The 26,371-nt window shown below is 42.9% G+C and overlaps 1 protein-coding gene across 1 annotated transcript in view; it reads left to right on the forward strand.

The window, feature by feature from the left end:
- Nucleotides 1-5,536: 5,536 nt before the first annotated feature.
- LOC143148032 (UPF0489 protein C5orf22 homolog) overlaps nt 5,537-26,371 on the forward strand; it is a 476,738-nt gene continuing 455,903 nt past the window's right edge. The window contains exons 1-2 of the mRNA XM_076313877.1: nt 5,537-5,598; nt 5,723-5,849. Of these exons, the coding sequence (XP_076169992.1) occupies nt 5,769-5,849 (81 nt within the window). The 5' untranslated portion in view covers nt 5,537-5,598; nt 5,723-5,768. The remainder of the gene's footprint in view (nt 5,599-5,722; nt 5,850-26,371) is intronic.

Consider the following 26,371-nt stretch of genomic DNA (forward strand, 5'->3'; position numbering starts at 1 on the left):
GTTTCTTCTCGCTATCCGCGCCCAAGCGCCATTTTTCGGAGTGATTTTATTTGTATTTCATATTACCTACTTTAGAAAGTTTTTTGAAATTGTAAAATAATATTTGTAATATTAAAACGTTGGTACTAGGAACAAACGAGGATCAGAAATTTATTTACGTAAATATAGACAACATTTCGGCCAGGTAATATACTGTTTCAGTATAAATGTTACTTTTGTATTGCAGCAGGTTTCTCGAAATTGTCAAGCAATATTTGTAATATTAAAACGTTAGTCCCAGGAACAATCGAGGATTAGAAATTTGTTTACGTAAATACAGACAACGTTTCGGCCAGGTAATATACTGTTTCAGTATAAATGTTACTTTTGTATTGCAGCAAGTAAAAATACATAAAAAGTATGTATTATAGTATACTACTTACTTTGGAAGTAGATTATATTACGTAATCAATGTTTAGAAATTCATTTACGGAAATAAAGACGACACTTCGAACAACTAGTATTTTGTATTTTAATGTTTCTTTCGTATTGTATTCCGGAAGCAAAGAACGTAAAAATAAAAAATACATATCGAGCTATATAAATCTATTTTTGCGAACAATTCTTTCTACGAAAGTAAAGAGCCTCGATGCTCGAACTATAACATAACCTAACATATCGCAAGAGGAATAAACTCGACAATATGGAGGTGCGCGAGACGCATCAAGCGATTACATCTAGACGAGCTACCACTATTCGTGGTAATTGTTATTTTTGAATTACCTAATTTGTTACTTATCACGTATCAAGATGGTTTATAAATCGAAATGAAAATTACAACGAATACTAATGCTCTGTTGGAAAAATAACAGTTCTTAGACATCGTGGTGATCTTCGGTTGCGAGTAAAAAACACTTCCAGTGTTTTATTCCTTCCAGACTACCTATTTCTAGGACACCTTGTTTATTTTAGTCTGTTCGTTGTCTGTGTTTCAGTTCGGTATCGACGAATCGCATTGTTTCGAGGAATAAGTGATCATTTCGCAGCTATTTGTGCTACACGTTCTCGTCCATATTCGAATTGTTTATAACGCTTCCACGTTTCCCGAGTGGTTATTATTATTAGTAAAAGTGGACATTAACCACGGTGCGAAGTGGTGATTCATGGAAACACCGCGAATAAATTAACGAGTTCCGAGGCGCGATCGGTGATACCGTGCGCTGCGTTTTCCGCGGTCGCGATGAATGGGGACAGTTTCAAAGGTCGTTCGAAAATTAATTGTGAAGGGTACAAATGTTCACCGAGGTTGAGAAATATGTTATAATAAAGAATCGCGCTAGTCGAGCGATATTTGTCGGACGAACACGCTCGGTGACGATTTTAATTGAAGTGTAATTTTAATTCGTACACGAACTCCTTAAGGAGATGCTTTAACGTAGAAGTTTAAAAAAAAACGATTCTTTTTTTCACTTTTTTTTTTAAGAATAGAGTTTGAGAAATATATCTGCGAAATTCTATGTCGAAATATTGAAACTTAAGAAATTTATAACAGTTCGAAGGACACGACGACGAAACTGTGTTTTATAAAATAGCTTCCATGGTATCTTAACAACTTGAAAAAACAAGTTCCAGGGTGTTGTAGTTCGTAGTAAAAATGGTGAGAAAAAATAGCAAAGGCTTATCGACATGCTCGAAGGTAATTTCGATGGAAACAATTTCCCTGGAAATTACCGGGGAGATGGCGAAAAAAATATGGCCGCGTGCAGTTCCGTTTCGCGTGGCTCGGCTCACCACGTGTAATTACATGCGATGATCGACTCGTAAGATTTTCAGAGTCCGTTTCGAAGTACGTGGAAACTGGTACTCGCGTTTTTATCGATTTATCGGCGTAATAAAATCGATGAAATAACAGGGTGGGCCGAAACGAATTCAATTACAGGCATGGAAATAACAGGCATCGCGGTTTGTTACGCGCAAAAATTACGTTAATGGACGGAACAAGAAACCGTCGAATAATTACAATTTAATCGAATTCTTCCTCGTTTCCTCTTTCACCGAAATCTTCGCTCGAAACCTGTTTCCTCGTTCGTTTCTGATTATAACGCCGCCGCAGAGTGTTTCGTGTACGTGGCTGTCCAGGACAAAAAACACAAATTCTAAATTAATTAATTTTCAATCTAAACACCCTAATAATTTTCCAAAGAGAATACAACGATGTATCGATCTATTTGTATAAAAAAAAATCGTTTCCTTCAAAAAACTCGAGATAGTTTTGAATTTTTATCGAATAAAAAGTTTTTCGATGATTGTTGTAATTGTAATCCATCCCTAATTAAATACGGAAGTTTTTCGATGATTTTCGCAATTGTAATTCGCCCCTAGTTAAATACGAACTAATATTTATTTTTTCACAGAAAAAAGAAAAATGTTCGAAATCTGTGGTAAACGTACTGGACTTTCGAAAACTGAATTATTCAATAAAGATTCGCAAAGTTTGAAAAAGTGTTATCGAGCCATTTACGTAGAAAAATCTGTGATTCATAGACTTCGGATTTTTTTATTCTCGTCCATTGAACGGAACACTGTGCGCAGTGATTGCCCTCGCACGATTCGAGTTTCGTCTCGGGTAGATATTCGAGAAGCGATTCCGATTTCACCGAAAGGACACGTGGGCGATCGATCGATCCGCGGATCGCACGGATCTATCCGTTACGTGGCCGTGGCGCGCGTGGTTCGGTCATTGGCGAGAGCTCGCTTGCGAATTGCTTAGAATAAATTGCTAATTGTACGGAACCGTGGCGGCCAAACAGCGCGTGGGAGATTTTCGTTGCGGGACTGGTCTCGGCGATGGTAATTAATTTTCACACTCCGCTTCTAATTGACGGCAACGATCCCGTGCCAACTGGAAAAAGAATTCTAGCGCCGTTCGTCCGCTTGGAAGCGTAATTGCGAGGCTGATAATCCGTTACTTTAAAACGATGCAGCGAAAGTGCTTCGCGTTTTTATTGCCCGTTCGTTGATTTATCGTTTCAGGAATTCATTCGAGCCACGATGCTTCGTTAAAATAAGTTTCGAATCGAAACCGCTGAGTCGTCGTTCTAATTTTTTTTACACCGCTACGTAATTTTATGTAGGTTTCCCACCGTGAAGAATTTTTCTTACAAATTGGTGCACATGCATTATTTATCAAAAATAATGGAATATTCGAACAAAGTCGAACGGTATTCCTCGTCGAACGTTCTGTAAATGGAACGTTGCTCGCGGAAGCTGGTAATTCGGTATTACAAAAAGTTTCAACTGCGATGCATTTGTCCTTTTGTTGATACATAATTTTTTAAATCGATCCTAAATAATTCCACGACGATCGGTAGGTATAGTTCAATGCCTTACGGATGAATAGAGAAATTCTTCGATGGACGGTTACTAAATTTGTATTTTAAGTGCAGGGCGAGGCACTCGAGCTGTCTCGACTCTCTTATTTTTAGATACGGCAAATATCGTTTAAGGTGAACGTTATTTCGTTCGGTTCTGTATCCATGGAACCACCAAGGACACTTCGAAAGTCTCCAACTCTTTTCGAAACAAATATATCGTACACTTTTTATTTATCCGTTAATAGAGACTTTCGAAACGAGTGCAACGATTTATTATCCGATAATAACCAAGGTCATTGAAGATCGATCGCGAAGAAAAATACTCCTCAAAAATTCTACCTGTCGAAGTATTTTTTCATCGCTCCTACGCGACGACCTTGTTCGTGTACTGTTCAGGACAAAAAACACAACTTATAAATTAATTAATTTCCAATCTAAACACCCTAATACTTTCCCAACGAGAATACAACGATGTATCGATCTATGTATATAAAAGTAAATGGTCTGGTTTAAAAAACTCGAGATAGTTTTGAATTTTTATCGAATAAAAAGTTTTTCGATGATTTTCATAATTGTAATTCGTCCCTAGTTAAATACGGGAGTTTTTCGATGATTTTCATAATTGTAATTCGTCCCTAGTTAAATACGGAAGTTTTACAATGATTTTCATAATCGTGATTCGTCCCTAGTTAAATACGAATGTCCCTTGTTCTCCGCAACGAAACAAAAAGAAAAGTATACAAATTCAAGTACGCGAAAACAAGCCGTATAGAAATAGAGAAAGCAAGGTGAACGAGCGAATAATAGTTTAGCGATCTAACTCTAAACACTACCGGTCTTGCGGTGCCAAAAGCGTGAACACCTACGTGTGCCCCCACTCAAACGTTCGTTTCTCCAAAGCGATCCTCGAACGCGCGACACTTCTCTTCTTTGCGTAAGCGACACTGAGTTCCCTATCCTTTATTTCTCTTTATTTTCGTTCAACTACCACCGATATCGCGAGAGTACACGCCGCAATTAATATTGTTTAAACCGAGCGAGAACGTGTGGGTACCCATTATCGCGTTGGTTGAAAAAGAAAGGTAACCCGAAGGGACGCATAGAAGGGATTCAAGCCTCGACGGGAGAATATTTTTCGGTGTGTTTCTCCGGCTCGTGCAACCAGGAAGCTCCTCGATTACGCGGCCATTCGAAATTTTCGAGGCTCCCGACAGCGGCGGGAATCACCCTCGAAATTTATGTTCACCGGCCACGCAATCTCACGGGGGCCACTCGAGCTGCTCGATTTTTCTCGCCCGTTCCTAACCCCTTTCCGCCACTCGAAGACGCCGGACGAACATATTTATTACAACTCCTCGTGACCCCGCATAGCACACCGGTCTGCGCCACGACCAGCTGGCTACAACTTCGTAAACACGATATTCTACTCGGTGTCGACTTTTCTCTTATTTACCCTACGTCGTCCGCGATAAATTAATACCAGAGAGGGTGGATACGTTTATTTCGAAAACGATTGCGTCGAGTTCTCAACGATCTTCGAGAGTTCGGTGCGTACGTTGCCCAAACACGTCCGAGTTTTTCCGAGTAGTCGATACGAGGGAAAAGTTTTCTATTTCTTTTCGAAAGTACGGGTGTTTGTGTTGTTGCGAGAGCAATAGTTTGTATTCGTCGCCATTTTTCGCTACCCTTGGTGTCATTCGTGAGACGAGTGTCGTTTAATGTCTCTATGACGCTTATTTTAGTATGTGTACGTACATTACGTACGCGTAACTCGCGTAAATTACATTTGTTCCGTTCTTTCCTCTACATTCGGAAGATTCAGATTCGTAAATTACCCAAAAGGTCAAACCTAACCCGGAAAGAAGAAAAAAACAAAAACACACCTTGATATTCGTCTCTGGTAATATCGTCACGCTGAAAAAGAATAAAAATGTAAACAAGCCTGGAAAAAATTCGAAACCAAAACGCGTACACCCGTGACTCCGGTTTACTTCGATCAACCCTTTCGGAGTTAACCTTGCGTGGGTCCCTGATTATCAAATCCTCGACTCAATTTTACGCTCCGCGACTTTAAGGTCGCGAATTCGAAAAATCTCCACTCACGAAACACGGATCGTATCGCCACACCAATTGACGCGAGTCAACCAACAAGATGGTTGTCCTCTTATGCCCCACCGTATTAACGAAGTGCACAAAGAGGAACTCGTTCGACATCGCGGTTGCGCAACGCTAATTACGTTATCTGGTACGTTCCGGGGTGTACATAATAGAGTTTAAGCCGCGTCTGGCGCGGTTTCGTCATCGTTGGGATGCAACTTAACGCATTCCTATTCATTATCTAATTTGTCGATCGTTTGGTTGTGTTGCAGGCTCACGTGTTCCGAGCCCTATTTCGTCAGCGAGGGCCTCTACGCTATGCCGGACGAGCTGGAAAACAAGCGCGAGGTTACCCTACACGTGATGACCATCGGTGGCTTCATCGAGGATCCGGGGAAGGTAAGTCAGTCGTCCATCGTTGCGCAAACATTTGCTTTTTAACGGTCCGATCGACGCCGTGAGCGAAAAACGGCTTCTGCAGAAACATGGCGGCTCGGTTACCGCGTTGTTTTCGTTCCCTTCTTTCCCTGTCTTTGCAAAATCGTGGTGTCGCGTTGCGAATGACAACGACGATGTCACCGATGGCAGTAGGAAGTTGTAAAGTTGCCACTGCCGTGAGTTTCCGAGATTCTGGTTGTGTTTCGGACCTCGTACGAGACGTGTTCGTAGTTTGATTGGAATCGCGATGCTCGGATTCGTAATCGGTATTGGGAGTACACGGTGACGAATAAATCATCCGATTGTTGGATAACTTCACGGAATGGATCGATGATCATTGGGACCGGAGGAACGCGGAATATTCTTTCGTTTTCCGTGAAATCGATTCTGTCCAGAGGATAATTGCATTAATGTCTCGGGGTATTGGTAAAATTTCATTTCTCGGTTCGCGTGTCTTGAAATTAATCAATTTCGAGAGTAGGTTCTCTATGTATAGAATTGGGATATTAGTGGCAAATTTTGTCAAATTTGGTTCAACATTTGTATTAATCTTTAGAATCAGTTTTGCGCAGACCCGCCGAGAGCGATAGTTTCGATGCGTCCGGGTCAGCTTGGACCCGTATCAGACGTCGCCCTTTTGCTCGATGATTCTTTTCTCTTTTCGGAGACATAAAATAGAAAATAATGATATTTTTCAACGAAATCAAACACGTCCTTTTCTTTCGTAAGTCGAAGCGAACGCTGTTGGGAAATACAATTCTCGAGACACACTTGTGTAATCACCGCCGAAAATAAACGTGCGACAGATTGTCAATTGTCAAAACAATCGGGTCAGTTTTTTACGTACATAGCGGTGATCAGACCCCAAGGCAGAATTCAACGAGAGTTGGCCACCTGACACGAGCTCGCGGCACCAAAAGTTTCGTCGCACCTGGTTTTCGAACCACGAGACGTCGAAGTCTCTTCCGCGGGGTCACCTTGGAAAGAATCCCACACATCACGACTAGACGTTCGTTCGTATTGAATTCCAACTGTTGTAAAGTTCAGATTATAATATCTAGTTTATTATTATACAAGTATCTCGCGTATCTAGTAGTATAGTAATTGTATATATAAGAATATAAAGTTTGAACAAATGTGTATACAGTGATATGTCTTGATGTGAACGACGACAGTGTCGTGTGGTCTTTCTGACTCTGGACTTGGAACTCGACTAAAAAGAAAAACCAAAAGGAAAAGCGGCCAAACCGTTGACGACCCTTCCGCGCCAATGCGGAGACAGTTTTTAAAACTGACACCGACATCTGGCACCCTTAATCCATTTGCATCATCGGTCTGTTTAGGCTGCCGCGTTCAAACATCAGCGACGTTCAACTGACCCGTATCACCGCTCGTGGTTGATCGTATGTGCAGTAACGAGCATCAAAATTATTTACGGAGTTTATTAACAATATACCGTTTAAAACGATTAATACACAATATTGTATAGCAAAATATTTTTTTATAGGCTTTTTTACGTGCCGCGCGGATTTTTACGTGCCATAACACTCATAGTGGCAGTTTGAAAGATTTTCACAAAAGAGTAAAACTTATTTAGAATACACTGATGTATATTAAACCAATGGAACGAAAAAGTTCTCAGAAATGGTTAAACGTACCAGTTGCAACTGGTAAAATGGGAATCGTATTATTCCGCGCTCGGTGATAGTGTACAGTCGCGACTCGCGGATTATTCCGCGCTTTGATGGAAATGGGTTAAGATCGTTGTTGCATTCGTTCCAACACCAACCATCTCGATGGACTTCGTTGTACGTACGAACGTCCTCGAGTAATCGACAACTCGGTGTGAACCACACGGTCCCTGTTCCCGTGGAACCTAAAACGCGAAACGATGGAGGGTGAGTAACGTGTCTCTCGAAATCGGGACGACTCGCGTCGCGTAGCGTCACGTGGCGTCGTTCTGCCCCCTCCAACGTCACCTATCCCCGCGCAGCGTACGCAACAAGAATCGTACAGCCGCGAATAAATAAAAACACGGCTAATTGCGAGCGCGCGGATGCCGGTTCATCCGTCGACCCTTCGTTATCCGAGGAGAACACCGATTAAAATTACGTACGACCATGCAGAAACCGTACGTCGGTCTCGCGCGTTGCCGAGGCTATCTTCCCGAGCCCTCTCCTCGGCCCGTTAATTAAATGCAACGGCTAATTAGATAACTGATAAAAGGTTATGGCGGTCCGCGAGTCGCACGATGTACTTTTGGCCCCACTCCGGGTCCTCTCTCTCTCTCTCTCCTAACCTCCTTCCCGTGTACGTGTCTTATTCCTCCTCCCCTGTGCCCCTCATCGTCGCCCTCCTGGTCTCGTGTTGCCGTTGTTTTTTCCGTTAACTTATCTTGTACTTCTACTTCTTGCTCCTCCTCCACTTCGCTCAACTTTCTTATCCTGTTTCTTTCATCGTTCCCCCACCCCCGGTATCTTCCTTGTTTTTCTGCTCTCGATTCGTCTTCTTTATCTGCCTCTCGTTTTCGTCTCCGTGTGCCCCTACGTCTCTCTCGTCCCCTCCGCGCACACTCCCCTCTTCCCTTTCGTTTCTTTCTCTTCTTCTTCTTTTTTTTCTTCTTTTTTCGTCCTCCCTCCTCGTTCCAGATTCCGTTTTCCACGTTTCTCGTCGCAACCGCCCCCGTTTCGACCCCGTTCCTCGAACCCACCTACTCCGAGTTCGTCCCGTTGAAACTCGAAACCCGGCTCGAATTCCAGCGCGGTGTCCACTCGGTATCCGTGACCTTGAGGCCTTCGGGTGGCTTCTCTTTGGATACTACGCTCGTCGGAAAGGCAGCAACGTGGAAATCTAATTAATGCGTTTTTACCTGGAAGGAAGTACTACGTGGATCGGGGTTCCAGGAACTGGGTGACAGAACGCAGACACACGTTATCGTTAATCTCCGTGGCGTACAACGCGCGAGGGCGGCCGGGGGTGACAGTTTAAGGGGCAACGATCTCCTCGCAGCCCGCACACGATATTACGGAACGCATCGATGCGGTACACGCAATTATCGGCTCGAAAGTCGAGACCTTGTCTTTTGTCGTTGTGCTTTCGTAGGCTCGAATCGCTGTTCGCGATCTGGCTCCGTTCATCGGGTCTGCGATCTCACGGGTGCTATGACGCGACTTCGGTTATGGTGTCGCGTCGAGAGTTTAGATATAGTTGGAAAAAATGGCGTTTGGCGTGAATCACGAGTCGGATTCATGGTACAGGATCTGGACCAGGTGATCATGGTCCGACCTTGTACGAACTTTCGATAAATCGCTCCTTATTATTGGGTTGTTCGGAAAGTCGTTTCCGAATTTTTAAAACTCTTTGAGTGCTATAAATGCATGTATGCGTTCAGAGAAAGCTGTCGATGTGGACTATGGACGCATATATGCGTTCAGAGGAAGGTATTGGTGCGAAGCATGGACGAGTACACAGATTTTAGAAAATAACTTCTCCTATTATTTAATTCAATCATAACTTAGTTGCGCCTTGGACGTTCAATCGTAGAAATTCACGCTGGCAAAAAAATATTCAATCTTCAGCGATCGTAAACGCTATAAACGCGTCGTCCATGCGAATTGCTTCGATCGAGATCGTTCAGCACTCGAAGGGTTAAAGAATCGGTGTTAGGAAACAAAGGAACGGCAACCTGGGTGAAGAAAAGTTATTTATAACGATGATAGACGCTCGATTGAATCGTACAGTGGACGAATCAATTAGCATCGCGTACGAGGATGTAGCTCAAGAACGATTGGAATTTTCGGCTGTTCGCATACATTGTAAATTCTGACGCGGGACTGGCATTTGAGTGGCCCGTAAATAACACTTGTTGGTACTCGAGGGAAGATTGCAGGATGCACTTAAAGATCAGGAATCACCGTTTATGAAGCAATAACACTTCTAAACGAGCTGCTTGTAATAAAATATTGTCTTTAAGTCACGCTCGGACAAATTGATCTGCCAGTCACTACAATATTCTTATTAAAATCTGAAAGGTTGCTTTCATGAATAACGACACGCGGCGGAAAATTAATGGGGCTGAAAAAATATTATTTATGGACGGACAAGCCGTAATTAGTATTGGCATTTCAAAATGCTCGACGGACGTGATTTCAGATTATGACATCAAATTAATTGTGGTTTTGAAACCACGCGGAACTCGATGCTTGTCTAAAATCCTGTGCTGGTACAAGGTGTCTCGCGACACGCGGTACGAGCGTGGGCGATTCGAATAAAAATAAAACGAAAACCTCGTGCAAAGATTTTGCGCGCGAAGTTTCGTTCACCGGTTACACTCGATTTCAAATATACGCGGGGCCACGCGCTCCGTTGACGAACACGCGCGAACCCCTAACTTCTCTATCCTACTCACGCGCGTAACATCGAGACACTCGGGGGAAAATGTAACTCTGCGTGGAATTTATCGTACCTCGTTGCAGAATCGACATTCAATTCTCTCGAAAACGACAATATTCCTCAAAAACAACAAAAATTCTTTCCCACAATTCCGATTCATTCGCCCCGTGTGGAACAATCGCGTATTCGGGTACACGGGGTTCACGACTCGTTTTCGTTCCCCGTTCGCGAAGAATTCGTTTTATTCGCGACCAGTTTGCCCCGTGAAAAATGGCACCCGGCGATCTTCGATGGTCGCGACGACCTTTTCCGTGAAAGTACTTTTTCCCTGTTTGCCCGTGTCGCGATTAACGAGTCGAGAAACTGGTTCGCATCCCGCTTCGCACGCCTCATTACCTAGCCGAGGGGCCCCGGTATTTTATTTATGCGTCTATACCCGGCGATAGTTATTATAATTGCTTGTCGCTTCCACGTGATTTATGAGTGCACCGCTAAACGCCGCCTCTTTAACGGCTAATCCTGTTCCTGATAGCTACCGTGTCCGTTTACACGTAAACTTTCCGAGTTTCCCCGGTCTAACAACGGAATCGGAGGAAAATTGAACGCATTTTTTAACCACGAGCCATTTCCCGCGGTCGTTTCACCGTTTCCTGCCTTGTTGTTCTTGTATCGCGCAGGGAGGACACGTCCAATCCTCGCAGAATTATGGCGGAACGTTTGAAACAACAGAAATTGCCTCGGAAAGAAGCAAAGCGGTCGTTCGTGGGAAACGAATAGGCGGCACGAAAAACTTGTTTACTCGACGAAACCTGGCTACCGTTATATTAAACGCGATTTTCAATAATAGAGTAATCATAAGACCGGGATTTCTAATTCTGTTGCGTCCGACACGCCGGAAGAGGAAACAGTCGCGTAAATTTCGAGGTTTACACCACGCACTTTGGACAACTTTCTACAGGGAAGAATCTGCCGTCGACTTAGGTCGATGATACAGGATCTCGAGAGTTCATCGGGGCTGTATAAATGTCGATTGAACTTTTCACAATCGACCGTTAGCATTAGATCTATCGACGATGAGAGGATTTCTATGTGTACCAGACCGTGTACGTATCATTGAAATTAGAAGGGAAAAGGGAAGATCGATGTACGTATATAATCTAGGATTCTGTTTCGATAATTATCAAGGAATATTACGGGAAAAGGGAATAATTTTTAATAATTGAGTAATTTTAAAAAGATGCTCGAAAATGGTCGAATTGTCCCCTTTGATAGTCATAGTGTTAAAGAGGATTTAGAGGAGGACTCTGCAAAGAGAGTTCCTTTTTGAATTTTTTTTCTTTGTTTAATTAAGAAATACACGAACCGAAGGTCTTTGGTGAAAAAGAGTTATACTTCATAGGCACATTGACACAAAACAATGACAATGTAATTAACTATAAAGGTAAATATCAAACATCGAGCGAACACTAATTCTTGATTTTTATTTATGAAACCCATATACGCGAAACGTCTCCCACGATATTTCCGTTGAACTACCACAAAAATCTATCCAGCGAAATTTAACCAGTATCTAACCAACGACAAATTCCAATTACGAAGATCGTCGAGAAACATTTTTACCTTCGATAAAAAATTCAAGATTGCCTGCAGTGTCTAAAACTGTTTACTTCGTATCGATCGAGAAATCGTTAGATTTTCTACGGAAGAGTATCAAGATATTTGAGTCGAAAATCGATTAGTATCCGAATTGGGTATTTTCGTCCCGAAGTCTCGTGTTCGTGAAACGTTGCGCGCGGTATCGAACGATTACGCGAACCCCCGGGTTAATAAAGAGGCTCTCGATCGCGAACGTCTCCTCGCGCCGGGATTCGTTCGTTCGAGGAGACGCGATCTACCACGTATCGAGGTAGCGCGAGTCACTCCGCGGCAGCTGAAAGATTGATGGACCGAATGCCGAGTAACGTTTCACCGTGGCACCGTGGACAGGCATCAAGACGCCTTCTAACAAGCGTACTACCGATCGTCTAGCCGTATACCCGTGCGCCCGGTAATATTATAATTACGGCGAACCGATGCGGTGATAATTCAGTGCCGATTTCGCGTACGGTGTTCAATGCACGAACCTCGGTTGCCCCGGTGTCAAAATAAAGGTGAAACCGGTTTTATACGCGCGCGTACCAACGACAACGGCCGATGGTTTTAACCGAGAAACCTCCGTTTAACGCCGATGACGTGGAAAACAGACGTACCACGTCCCGCGCGGATTACAGTAAATTGCAGCAGGTGTTTGTAATACTCGGTCGATTCGAAGCGGCAAAACACGAATGCGCGAGCGAAACGTGCAACCAGCCATCCAGCCACGCTGACAGAGGAGAGCGCCTTCAGCGAAGAGTAACGGAGCAACAAAGCGGGAGCTTTGATGCCGCTCGCAGAATTACCGCTTATCGTGTGTTTCTTTTTTTTTCTTTCTTTTTTTCGCCGATCGCGCGCAATCGCGTTAATTAGAATTTTATTTTCGCCGACGACCTTCGCGGTTCACCATCCACGAGAAGAAGAAGAGGAGGAAGAGGAGCTCGATCTATAACGTATGGGGTCGTTCGACTCGAGGGAGCCTTGCTATGGTCGAACGTGCTTTTTCGAGTGTTTTTGTAAGTTTTTTTTTTTTTTTTAGGAAGGTACTGTACATTGACCTTTGTGTTCATAATTGGGTAGTATAGTGTCGTTTGAAAATTTTGTATTTTTTCTGAAATATTGCAAAACTGGTGAATTTATATATGGGGAATAAAAGTATTGGCAAGTTTCGATACGAATTTTTTCTGAATCAATTGTAGATATAGGATACAAAATACTCGATTAGAATTTATTTATTGCTTCACGACTCATTCTTCTTGATTTCTTTCTCGTTCGATCGTAGTTTTTCCGGTGTAAATTTTTGTAGCGTATTTAGGTGATTTTGAAAGAATGTACTGGGTACATTCAACGGTTCGATTTACAGAAAGCTTGTATAGTTTTATCGAATTATTATAGAATTTAGCAGGATCTACACGTGTGCTTATATCGACGATACGATTAAACCTTAAAATGTTCCAGAATCTACTAAAACTCACATTCAATGGTTGTAAAAGTGTGGAGTAATTTAATTGTCGATTATTATTTTTTACTCGAATTTTATATACCAGCTGAAAAATAATCGAAGAGGGAAAGTAAAAACGAAATTTTTGCTACGTGTACGATTTATCCGAACGGAAACACTTGGAGTATCTGAATACCTGGCTATTGATAAAGATAGAAAAAGCTGGTATTGACATAATGATTATTATCTGTATTTCTCGTGCATATGCAACATGTCGTATAGCACGTGAGAATCGCTTCAGGATAGATTCTGCGCATGAAAATGATTAAAAAAATTCATAGAAACTAGAAATATAGTAGTTAAACAAATTCCATTCAACCATTTATCGTAGTCTAATTCTGTAAATACTTTCTCTTAGTATATTTCGTAGAAATCGTGCTTAAATCCGCTGAATTATTATTTGCCGGGTTATTTGAAGCCTATTGTTTACAGAACGTCCATTGACAGTATCGAAATACTTTGCGGGACAATTGAACGAAGCTTCCGGCAAATCCGAGCAATGCCTGAACAAACAGAAGGTAAGGCATCCAATCGTAAAATGTCTACAAATACAGTGTGTTAAAGAACCAACTCGTTGTAACTCGAAAACAAGGTCAAATACGTTCGTACATTTTTTTAACGAAAAAGGATCAAAAGTGATGTCAGTGTGATGCCCAAACGTGTGTGGCTTACAAAAATATTTTCGAGTAGCTTCCATAATTTCGAGCGTTCTGCTTATCTGAAATAAAAGATCGAAAAACGAAAATAAAAGAAAGATTCTCGACCAGTGTGAGTCTCGCTACTGTGGGTATCGAAATAAAAAAATTGATAATTAAAATAATGTTGACACTTCCAAGTTCGACGATCAATGTTTTGAATTCTTTTTCGTACCATTCGTGAACTAAAGAAATTGGGAAAAAAGAAAGATCTTTGTTCCGCTATCTACAAGAACGACGGATTTACTCGAGGTGTCTTTGGATTGATTTTAATCTATTTTGAGTCATTTCGTAACACTTGACTTTAAGAAGACTGCGTTTAAAGTTTCGGAGCGGGAAGTTATAATTCGAAGAACCGCTACAAATTCAACGATTTTGGAAATTGTGACACAGTGTTTTACAGAAATACTTCATAGACACTGTCACGAAGAAGTATTATTCGAAGAATCGTTTTTCTTCAAACTTCCAAGGTAGAAGATTCGCTTGAATATCTCGCCAACTACGGAGCACCGTATCCAAATCGGCGTGGAAAACAACCTCTGGGATTGATCGAACGTTTCCGTGAGTCATCGAGTCTTTCGTCCTTTGATCGCAGAGTCATGATCGCTGTACGATACTCGATGGGATGTTTCGCTCCTCTCAGGATGCATTAGTGTCGTAAGAGCCGGGTGAAATACTTGGGACGTCGCAGAAGTAACGAGAATGACTTTGACAAATGTTTTTATCGAATTTAATTGTAATTTAATGCGATCTCCCTCGCAGCTTGATCCTTGGAGAGGAGACGGTCTACGTAGAATACGATCTACCTGCATGGCACAAGAATAGGTAGTACAACAGAGAAGGAGATGATTCTACGTGCAAAAATGAATGGAAAACCTGGACTAAAATTTTTACTCGCGACAGTTTCTCTTTGGAGAAAATCGACTCTGAAACTAGTCGAAACGCGTGCACTGTTTGCTAAAATTCAATTTAAAGGCTTCAATTGTAGAAATGAAAAACTACAACCAAATATATTATTACCGCGAGAGTTTTGAGACACCCGAATATTTTCAAACTCCATTTCTCCATAAACGATGCACAGTGTGAAAAAATTTGATTCCACAATTTTCATCTTTCTCTCTCTTTCTGCCGATCTTTTAATTCCAACTTTCTCGCGCAACGACGAGGCTTTAACCGTAATTAGACAATGCGTCGAGAGAAGTGCAACATGTTGTTCCACAGTTTCTTCGACGAGAAACTGGCTCGGACGATTAAAGAAACGACAGGTTACTTATTGCTACAATATTCTACCGGTGATATAAACCAACAACTCTAAAAACAGTTTAACGGTCTCCTTTATCCTCTGTTTTATTTTTCCAGTCCTTCCAAGGCGCTAGTTCGCATATTTTTCTTAATATGGCGGTTTCAGTAGAGCTACCTTCTTTCTATGCTTCGTGCCGTACAAGGCCCGTTTCTGAAGCAGCGAATGCTTCGACGCGACCGCGAATGTTGTTTTCGAAACCGTGGCGAAGTGTAAACGCGCGTTCTCTTAACGTTAACATCGAGACTTTCGCGTTGGTAGATTTTACACAATGGAGGGACGGGGGCGGGGTGGGGATGTGTTTACGAACGTTCGGAGTCTGCATTCTTGCGACGAGCTCAGCGGCGTAGTTTCGAGTGAACGAACAATCCTCAATTTTCTACGCCGCGTGAACGATCTCGTGCGATTTTTCGAAATCGATTTGCGACTAATTGGCAAAACGACCAACGAGGGTGCTCGCGTCGAAGGAACCCCACCCCGTCTCGCGATGTTTACGGACGATAGAGTGGCGCGACGAGCTTCCTGGATGTTAATGCAACCGCAAAAAAGTTTTATTGGACACAGAACGCGTTGAATAATTAGCGTCTTCTGGGTACTCCGTTTAAGCGCAATTGGTGTTGAGAAGTCGACAAAGAGACGGCAGAAAAACGGTGACGCTCCGCCGTGGAAGAGCCCAGCCTCTTCGAGGCTCGAAGCGGTTTTCCTGCTGCGTTGAATAATGCATGCCACGCCCGGGGAAGCATTGTTGCCCGGCAGTGAAGACGCAACACGGAAGCATCTTCGAATTGGCACGTCGACAGCTTTTACGAGCCGACGACGCGTGGTCATCGCGTTATTTCGAAGCTGAAAAACACGCCAGATCGGACCCGATTGATTTGCAAAGGCGACTACGAAACACTCCAACGAGCCGCGTGGAACATCCGACGAGGATGTCCTCGAGATATACGTCGTTCGGCTCGTCGAATTTATTTTCACGATTGGTTTCGATCGGGAAACGATCTTTGAACATTCTAATCGCTTTTAAATTTTACTTTGGAGTATTTTCGTCGGATGTTTTGTATAGTCTTCGATACCTAATGGTGATTAATAATTGTACGATGTATTCCCATGTTTTGGACTTGAGTAGTCATTTGTTAGGGAAAAGATCTTCGAAAATTCTGATTGTTTTTCAATTCCATTCTGGAGTATTTTTTCATTCTGGAGTATATAGGTCTTTGATTTACTTTTGAATACTCGATGGTAGTTAATAGTTGTATGCTGTATCCCCTTGTTTTGTATTTAAGTAGTCATTTATTAGCGAAACGACCTTTGAAAGTTCTGATTATTTTTAAATTCCATTCTGGAGTATTTTCTCTAAGTTTTTGATTTTCTTTTGAATGTTTGACGGTAATTAATAATTCTATGTTGTATCCCCATATATTGGACTTGAGTAGTCATTTGTTAGCGAAACGACCTTCGAAAGTTCTGGTTGTTTTTAAATTCCATTCTGGAGTATTTTCTATTCTGGAGTATTTTTCATTCTGGAGTATATAAGTCTTTGATTTACTTTTGAATTTATGATGGTAATTAATAATTGTACGTTGTATCCCCTTGTTTCGTATTCGAATAGTCACTTGTTAGCGAAACGACCTTCGAAAATTCTGATTATTTTAAAATTCCATTCTGGAGTATTTTCTCCAAATCTTTGATTTACTTTTGAATACTTGGATGCATACACTGTAAGCGATACTTTTACCAAACATCCAATGTACCTAACACATCAAAGATTTTCAACAACAGACACTCGCAGCGTAAACGCTCGATCGTGGTTCTCGAGTCGAACGTTCGCGCAAATATTTTCTCGACTTACGTTCCCGATCGTCGTGAATTTCTAAACTCGCCGTAAAGAACCGTATCGTCTTTCGACCTCTCTCAAGTAACGAACACTGAGCTCAACTCGGGTTACCATGGTTCCGAAAATTCGTAGCTCCCATAATCGTTATCAATCCCGTGTCTCGATTGGTCGTTGTTCGCAATTATTCGCGGAGAAATAATTCAGTTCGCCGCGAGATGATTTTCGCGGCGCGGACGAATACAAATGAGGCTTCGTGTTCCATGAAAACCATGTGTCGCAAGCGGAACGCCGCGGACGACGTCCCGAACGATCATCGGCCAATTCCTAGACACGGCAGCGAGCATAAATTATTCAGGCGATGTAGCAAAAGCGATTAATTTTATTGGCCGACGTCCCGGATATGGCTCGTCTGTACCCGTCACCGTCGCTTTGTTGCAACGTCGTATCCTATGCTCCGTGTTCCTCGATTATGCGCCAGCGCAGGCTAACACCTTATTAACGTTGGTGGTTGCACGAACACCGGCCACAGGAAAATTGCGCAAAGCGGCTCCGAGCGTGTTGGGGCTTTTCTCATCGTCGGATCGGCGGCGCTGGTCTCGCGTAGGAAGCAGTCAGGATCCTTCGTGTCGCGTAATTATGTGACAACAATGAGCTACAGTCGGCCGCCGGAGATGTATAGCGAAGTCGTACATTAAGCGAGGCGCGAAAAAGGGTGTAAATTAGCGGAGGGAACGGTAACGAAAGAGTGGCAACCGAACAAACGAGGGAAAGAAAAGGCACCGGGTACGTTCGCGAGAACCACCTAACGAGCCACCTTTTCTCTATCCCTTTTCTGCGTCGAACGAGGAATCGTACCAACGAGGAGGGCATCAATTTTCATAACGCTTCGATGCATCTGGGGAGCGTTCGGGGATACGCGTTACGATGTTTAAGCGACAGGACGTATCGCGAGACGCGAACAATAACCACGATTCGTTATTTTGAAACAACGAGCTGCCAACGTGGCTACCCTGAACCCGATCGAAGTAACGTGTAGAAAAGATTGGAACTGTGTCTCGTTGGATCGATGGTCGTTGGCACGAGGATTTGAAATCGGGCCAGATGTCGAGTAACGCATACGGTGGAGTCTTTCCAAAGCGAGACAACATCGTAGAAGGGATAAATTAAATAAATATATGCGCGGTACACGGAACCGGTGAGCCGACGAACGGAATCTCACCGTGGCAACAAGGGTTTCGATGCTCCGGTTTTCGATGAAAGCTATTTACTCTAGCTCCTCGAAAAGATATTTGTCCTCGTGGAAGAACGTATCCTAGAAACGCAGTGGCTGCGGATAGAATGTGAATTGTCAAACCTATCGTTCATACTCAAGAAAGTTTAAACGAATGGTAGTAAATTCCTCGTCCGATACAAAATATAACGATGCCTCGTTTATACGAATAAATCGAATCGATCGTCCTCACGTTACACCATACACAGTGTAGCGTGAGAAAATATCAAAATGACGGTTTCTGGACACTGTGATCGTTTAGAATTTATCCCGAGAAGAATGAATCTAACTGCATTCCTACGGGACGTCGACTCACCATCGTACGATCGATCGAAAAGACCAAGGAGAAGATCCGTTTGAAATCGATCGAAGACTCGCGGCAAATGCCGATGCTCTCTCGTTGTGATCGTTCCAGGTAGCTCGGACTCGCGATGTTTGGCCGTAAAACGATCACGATGCACTCGTCGATATTCGAGAACGTAGACTCGGGGCTATTGATAACAATACCTCGAACTGCGACGAGGGACGATAAAAACTGCTCCCTCCCCCTGGTCGTCGTGTATCGCACAGCTATGGCTATTCCCCTGAAAAAAAAAGCGAATTACATTAGTGTAGTACACGCGAGAGTCCACTATGTTTTCTGCGACCGATGACGACGACTCAACTTTCCCAACCTGGGTTAAGCGTCAATTCTTTCTGATCCTAAAAAGCGTCCGGACAGGCACACCATAGATAGCTCTAGCGACGTTCACGTTTGTCTCGATGGGTTCCCAGTAACCACGAGGTCAACACTCACATCGGGACATGTTTGGACGATGAGAAAACCGGGCAGAGAAAAGAAACTTAATGGCGGAAGATCTTGAGTAAACGCATTTACGTTCGCCACGTACACCTGCGCATACCACCGTTCTTTTCTCCGCAAATGAATTCCTCGATAGGCCGTTGGAAAAACGACGCTAGGACGCGTCGTGTCCCCCCGGCTGCGTCGCGGCGCTGCATGCAGATCGCGCGTTGTACGGTTTCGCAGACCCCACTTGCAACCGAGCTTCGTGTGCACGTCGAAGGGCGCGATTAGGATCGAAATAGCGCGATTTATGCCGAAATAGCGCCGACACGTCGATTCCGTTCGAAACGTTTGCACCCGGAAGCGAAACGTGTTTCGCGTGCGACGAGTTTTTCGAAAATTTTGCAACGTCGACTATAAGAACTGATTGTCGACCGATATCACGGGTCGTTCGAGGTGTATTCCAAGTAGATGCTTGTGCGAATTATTTCTAAACGGATCGTCGTTTGTTGATTACTGCGTACATGGATTCATCTTCTTTGTTCCGAGTTGAGTAATTGTATTGGCTTGTTCGGAAAGTCATTTCGTTTTCCAAAGTGGAGAATATATAATTTAAGAAAATGTTTGTACACTTTGAAAAAATTGTGTTTCACTTTTACAAAAAAAAAAAATGAAATGATATGGGTAGTGTTTGGGAATATTTTTGGAATGTAAAATGAAAATCTCTGAGGAAGTCAATTTTGTATCCTCGATCGAGTAAACATTATATTCAGTTTTCTAGGACCGTGTTTTCGAATATTGTACGGATGTTTGAACGGAAAGTACAGGATCTCTAAAAAATTCACCGAGAATTGAATTCTTCAAATATCTTAACCAAGGAAAATCAGCTCGTTCGGAACCAAGTGTGACTTCTGATTCGGGATCAGCGTAACTTGAATCGTACGGACATTTTCTAAAAATTTAAATTCATACTGTACGTGTACCGTAAGCTTCCAAAATTCTATGTAATTCGTTCGAAACACATGGTAGTAAATTTAAAACGAATGTCCAGAACCTCTCGAATATAAAGAGTAACAAAATTAATTAAACCCTGTAACAATCCCTACTTTGTAATTCTCTCAACATTGCAGATCACTCGTTTCAAAACCTTCTTTTGCATCCTTCACCCACAAGAATAAAATCTATTATGTCTATCGAGTGTATCGGAACACTTGAATTGGAAATCGAAGAATTTTCCATTGATTCGTAATATCGAGGAGGATACGATTCACGGATCTTGTTCAAAGGAAAGTACCAAATTGCAACGACAGACGTGCAAACGTATTATCGTCTCGACGATAATTGTATTATATTTACATATGGTCGGGTCTATAGTCCCTATAACCACGTCGTTGATTCCGTTTCGTCACCCGCTGGAGGATATCGCGGGATCGTTCGCCCGAGAGTTTCGCGTACGATTCGCGTTGCCGCGGGGATTATCGTTACGCGGCGTGGAAAATATTGGAACGCGCGACGAATATACGTTGAGGCTTCCGAGAGTGACTCTAAATAAACTGTATCGATTTCTGTCACTCGGTATCTAAATTGGCACGGCGTCAAGCAGTTAGAGATAAACGTAAGCCGGCCGCGAGATTAAAACGAGGTCCGCGGGCATCGGGATCGTAACGCGTTCCGTTTTTCTTCGCTCGTACGCAATTAAGATAACCGCGAATATTCGCGAGGGAACGAACCGGGACCAGTGTTTCGATTCCTCGAGTTCTCTCGTGATTTTCCCGCCGCGTTTCGCCTATCTGGCGCGCAACGTTTCGCGGAAAACGCGAGCAAGAAGCAACGATAAAGACGAAGCGAAATCGTCAATCGATTCGACCGAATCGTCGATTAAATCAATCGAACGCTCGTTCGCGCCGAGCGCGAATATTCGAGCGACACATAATTACGCAATAACGGTTGTAAAACATCGCAATTAGCATCCAGAACACCGTAATTAGCAATCGAACACGTGCGTGTATCCGATTGGTCGTTCACCGAGCGAAAGAGAAGAAAAAAGTGGCCGCTAGGTGGCCGTGGACACTAACGGCCGAGCGATCGAGACGAGTCTAGGAAAAAGGGAATTAATCGGCGAGGGTTCGGTGCGAATCGTGCCATTTTGTGCATCGCGCGACAATCACGTGACTGAGACATCGAGGCGAGAGGAACGATTTGATTTTAGATCAATTTTGGTACTCCATCGAGAAAATTACGAACGATGGTTTTATTCGAAGATACGGAAAGTTGTCGTAGAGTCGGGTTTATTTAGTAATTATATTTCAATCGTGTTCGAGGTATTGTGTCGGAAAATTATTCCTACGACGAGAAACTAGGCGTTCGATGGAATTTCTTGAGGCAAAAATTTTAAGTATAATTTTTGCAATTCAATTTTAACTAAATTTCATACTCGATCGAGGAAACCACGAACGGTGCGAGCTGGAAATCAACATCTTGAATGGTTTTTCGAGAGGTAATAAAAATATCGCAAATGGACGCAACGGTGCAACTGGTTTTTTCCCAGCCATGGCCTTGATCGATTTTTGAATAGCCATTGAATTCTCTCTCTTTTACAAAATTCTTTTTGCACGAGTTTTAACTCGCATCGCTGCACTTTATTGTGGTTATTAACGACGACCGTTAGAGTCGAGGGTAATTTGTCAATTAAAGTTTGACGCAGAGCATTTTTCTTTTTCTTTTTTAAGGAACGAAAGTAGTTGAACAATTTCCGCGTTGAATTAGTTTTATTTGAGATTTAACGCGAGCTTCTGCATATTTGAGACAATTTGAAAGAATGCGCTCTGTCGTTATTCAAGAATGACAAATACGATGATTTCGGGGATTAGGAAGGAACGTGTTAGTTTCGAACGATCTGTTCCAAGTCTGTGATTTTATTTTATTACGAAAATGTAAGAGAACAGAACATAAAGACAGAAAGGTAAACGAATTCCTTAATAGGCGTGGTGCGGTCAAGGTATCGTTATTAAACCCTAACCTCGAGGCGGGCTATAATTAAACGTACCGAAAAATGAACGTTTTCGTTTAAAATAAATTGAACGACTTTGCAATCACCTTGACATCTCCGCGTACAGAAAGATAAATTGTTCCGAAAGTGTGTCTCCGAAAATACTTCGACCTAATCTTAAATTATCGGTTCTCACATTTTACGTACCTCGTCCTGGACGAACGTGATGAGCGTATACTAGAATCGGTGCTTTGAAAAAAGAAAAATTCGTAACTAAAACTACACTGCAATTGTACGAACGATTGAAGGGATCGGTTTTAAAATGACCAATTACTCGATGCGTGTGTTCCATCGATCGAGATCTTACACGAATGGACACCGAAACGCTCTAGCACATTTTACGTGCTGTGAAGTACGTAGATCTATAATATCTTGTTTCTAATATGTACATCGATCCGTGACAGAAGTATCAATTAGGCTCGCGACGAAGCGAGTTAGAGAAAAGCTGCGGTAATTTTCACTGCAATTTCTAATCTCTGGAAGTAGAAAATCCGTGTATCGTACTGTTCGTAGATTATTGTCCAGTTTTTTCTACACTTTTGAAGACCTGTCGTCATTTCCACTCTAATTTCTAATCTCCGAGCGTAGAGAACACACGTGTCGTACTGTTCGTAGAGTATTATCCATCTCTCGAGACACCTTCGGAGACCTGTCGTTACTTCCACTCTAATTTCTAATCTCTGGAAGTAGAAAATACACGTGTCGTACTTATTCGTAATCAGCCAGCTTCTTGAACATCTATTCCGTGGAGCTGTCGTCTTTTCCATTGTAATTTCTAATCTTTGAAAGTAGAGAGTCCGTGTACCGTACTGTTCGCGGAGTATCGTCCAGCTTTTCAGACACCTCTGGAGACCTGTCATTATTACCACTCCAATTTCTAATCCTTGGAAATAGAGGATACACGTGTCGTGGATTTATTCGTAATCGATCCACCTTCTCTTGGACACTTCCTTCGACGACCTGTCGTCTTCTCCACTGTGATTTCTAATCTTTGGAAGTTCAAGAGACACACGTATCGCACTCGTTACTAAGGTATCGTTCAAATCTTTTCACGAATACCTCTTTCTTCCTATCACCAGTAGCGTTCAAGTTCGCGCTCGCATTTTCGACTCGGCTCGTACGAAAGATTTACAACGTCGTCGTGGCAACTATTGGAAACTCCTGCGTTGAATTTTACGGTCGTCCACGAATTTTCACTTCGAAGCGCGCGCGCGATGGTTTGTTCGTTTACGTGCGACGAAAATGCGCATTAAGGCCGAACGGAATCGCGAACAAAACACGAGAAGCAAATTGATTTACGATCGTTGCGTACGACCGGCCGTTCTCGCGTGATTCAGCAACATCTCCGAACGTTAACTTGGCCTAAAATCGCTGACGACGATGCTGACCTGTGCATGCTCCCCGAGGCCATGGTAACCGAATACCTGCCTAACAGCCTGGTCATTCATGCTCATTATCCCGACACTTAATTCCAAGCCCTCACGGAGTTGCGTGATCCCCATCGGTGGACCTACCTACAGCAGACACGACGTAATAAATAAAAAGAGCAGACAGATTGATTTTTCCTGCCCCCATGCGCTTGTGTTGAACGTACGAGTGAAGAGGCCGGCGAATTGGATCGACGATGATTTATTTAAATCACAATGCTCGATTTGTACACAATTCCACGATGGGTTCCGAAGAGGACCGAAATGGACTTCCTAATAGTTGTTAGGACCGTGTGTTCTCTTTACGAGTAACTCTCGGACGTTAACCGACGATGACGTTCGTTTCGTCGAAATGATTCTTCCAGAGAGACGTATTCGATTGGAGAGACTTCGAAACGTCGATAGAAAAAACGTTTCAACACGTTCGATACCAAAGGCTGAGGAGGAAAATCGTAAAGAATATTTTTCGTATTTCTATAGGTACAATGCAGATTTTCATTCGTAATCAATATACAATGAATAGGACAGTAGCTCCGATTATAATGTCTGAGGAAGAAAATCGTAAAGAATATTTCTCGTATTTACGAAAGTATACTACAAGAATTCTCACTTGTACTCGAGAATATTTTTCGTATTTTTACAGGTACAGCGCAGATTTTCACTCGTAATCAATATACAATGAATAGGACAGTAGCTTCGATTATAATGTCTGAGGAAGAAAATCGTAAAGAATATTTCTCGTATTTACGAAAGTATACTACAAGAATCTTCACTTGTACTCGATATATAATAAATACGAATAATAAACGTGTTCCGTAATGTGTCGCAGATACGTAACGTTGAACCGTAGACTCGTGTTGGTTTGTTCGCGCGTTGAATACACAAAAAACATTCGACTTCACACGTGTGTGACGTTGGACCCTCGGTAGCCAATCCGAACGTCACGCATATGCGACTTTGCTAGCGCGTGGAAGTATTTTACAAGGGTGGAGGAATTTCCGATCCCTGCGTCCAGTTACATACGTCCAGTTGTACATCCAGTTACAACCGGAGAGTTGATTCCCGATCGAGAACGTCGTACACGTTACGCGTCTATTTTGATCGGTTATAGAGACGGGCGTTATTTAATCCGGATGTCAAAAGAGATTGCACGTACCGGCTGAGAATAAGCAGGTAAACCGTCCACGATACTCCTGTCTCCCTCTACGTCTTCATCACTCCGTTTCCAGTCACTCGTTAATATCCCTTCCGGAGTTACGCGAAGCGAAAGATTTATAGACGTAGAAATAACGTACCGTATCGGAAATCGCGAATACGGTGAGAACGTTTATCACGGACAATGAAAAAAAGAAAAGAAAGAAGAATAAGAAAAAATCGGATAGTTTGAAATCTCTTAGCGGCAATTGCGTGGCGGTAAATTATCGTTACCGAATTATGACTCGGTAGGTAGCCTCGCTCGTTGCAATTTGTTCTTCGTCTCGTAAGCGCAAATTGATCTCCCGATCGGGCGATAGTTTCTCCGAATAAATTCTGATCCCGGACAGCAATGGGAACGTTTCCGTCGCGTTTGCAAGGAAGTAATCTTCGCCGATAGCATTGGAAAGTGACGTTCGCGCGACCGAGCTTATTTGTCAGTGACATTTCGAGTGATTTATCAGATCGTGGCAACGCAGCTTTCGATCGTTCGGATTCGCTTCGGTGGCCGCTGTCGGGCAGGCAAAACTAACGAGTGACGGAAGTTAGGCGTCTTTGACGACGATAATCGCATCGACGACGACCGAGAATTCCGACGGTCAGCGTTCGAGTACTTAACGCTGATGGAAAATTAATTGAAATTCTATTTCACTACGGCGAGCCACGCTCGTAATGAATGTTTCGCTTCCCGAACGTTTGTTTTCCGCGGTAGAAAGGAGGCGCGGGTGATTTATGCGGCGATTAGCACGATTTCGAAAGAAAAAAGAAGAAAGAAAGAAAGAAAAAAACAACAACACAATATGCCCACAGCGCCGCCGGAGTTTGTTGCACCTGAAAATATAAAACCGTCGAGTAACCGGCGGATGAGAAAGTGCCGGTAACGCGACAACTTTGGCGCGAGCGTAACGCGCGTTTTAAATTATACGGTTGTTTCTAATCTTCGCGCCGATACCGCTCGCGATCGGCGGCTAGACGGTCCTTCCGTCGCCGCGCGGTAGATAAAAATATCGCGAGTAACAATCTCGAGGAACAATTTCAATTCCAGCCTTTCGATAATCATCTTTCGCAATAAATAGAGAAACGTTGACAATTGAAATTTCTCTGGAAACTTATCGTAACTTGGTCGCGATAAGGATAATACGGTCGGGTGAAAGTTTTTAGATCGTGGATTACCAACAATAATTCACCAATCGAGAACAAATCACGGGCGAATTGTTGGTCAAAAGGCGCGATTGAGCCATTTTTCTTCGAGAACGATGATGGCGATGCGGTTACTGTGAATGGGAAACGATATCGCGACGCGTTGATTGGTCACTTCTGGCATCAATTGTAAGGTCTTGATTTGGCTGATATTTGCTTTCGACAAGATGGTGAAACAATGGCACTTTTGCGAACAAAATTTCCG

The sequence above is a fragment of the Ptiloglossa arizonensis genome, chromosome 6 (genome assembly GCF_051014685.1).
Source record: "Ptiloglossa arizonensis isolate GNS036 chromosome 6, iyPtiAriz1_principal, whole genome shotgun sequence".
Classification (NCBI taxonomy): domain Eukaryota; kingdom Metazoa; phylum Arthropoda; class Insecta; order Hymenoptera; family Colletidae; genus Ptiloglossa; species Ptiloglossa arizonensis.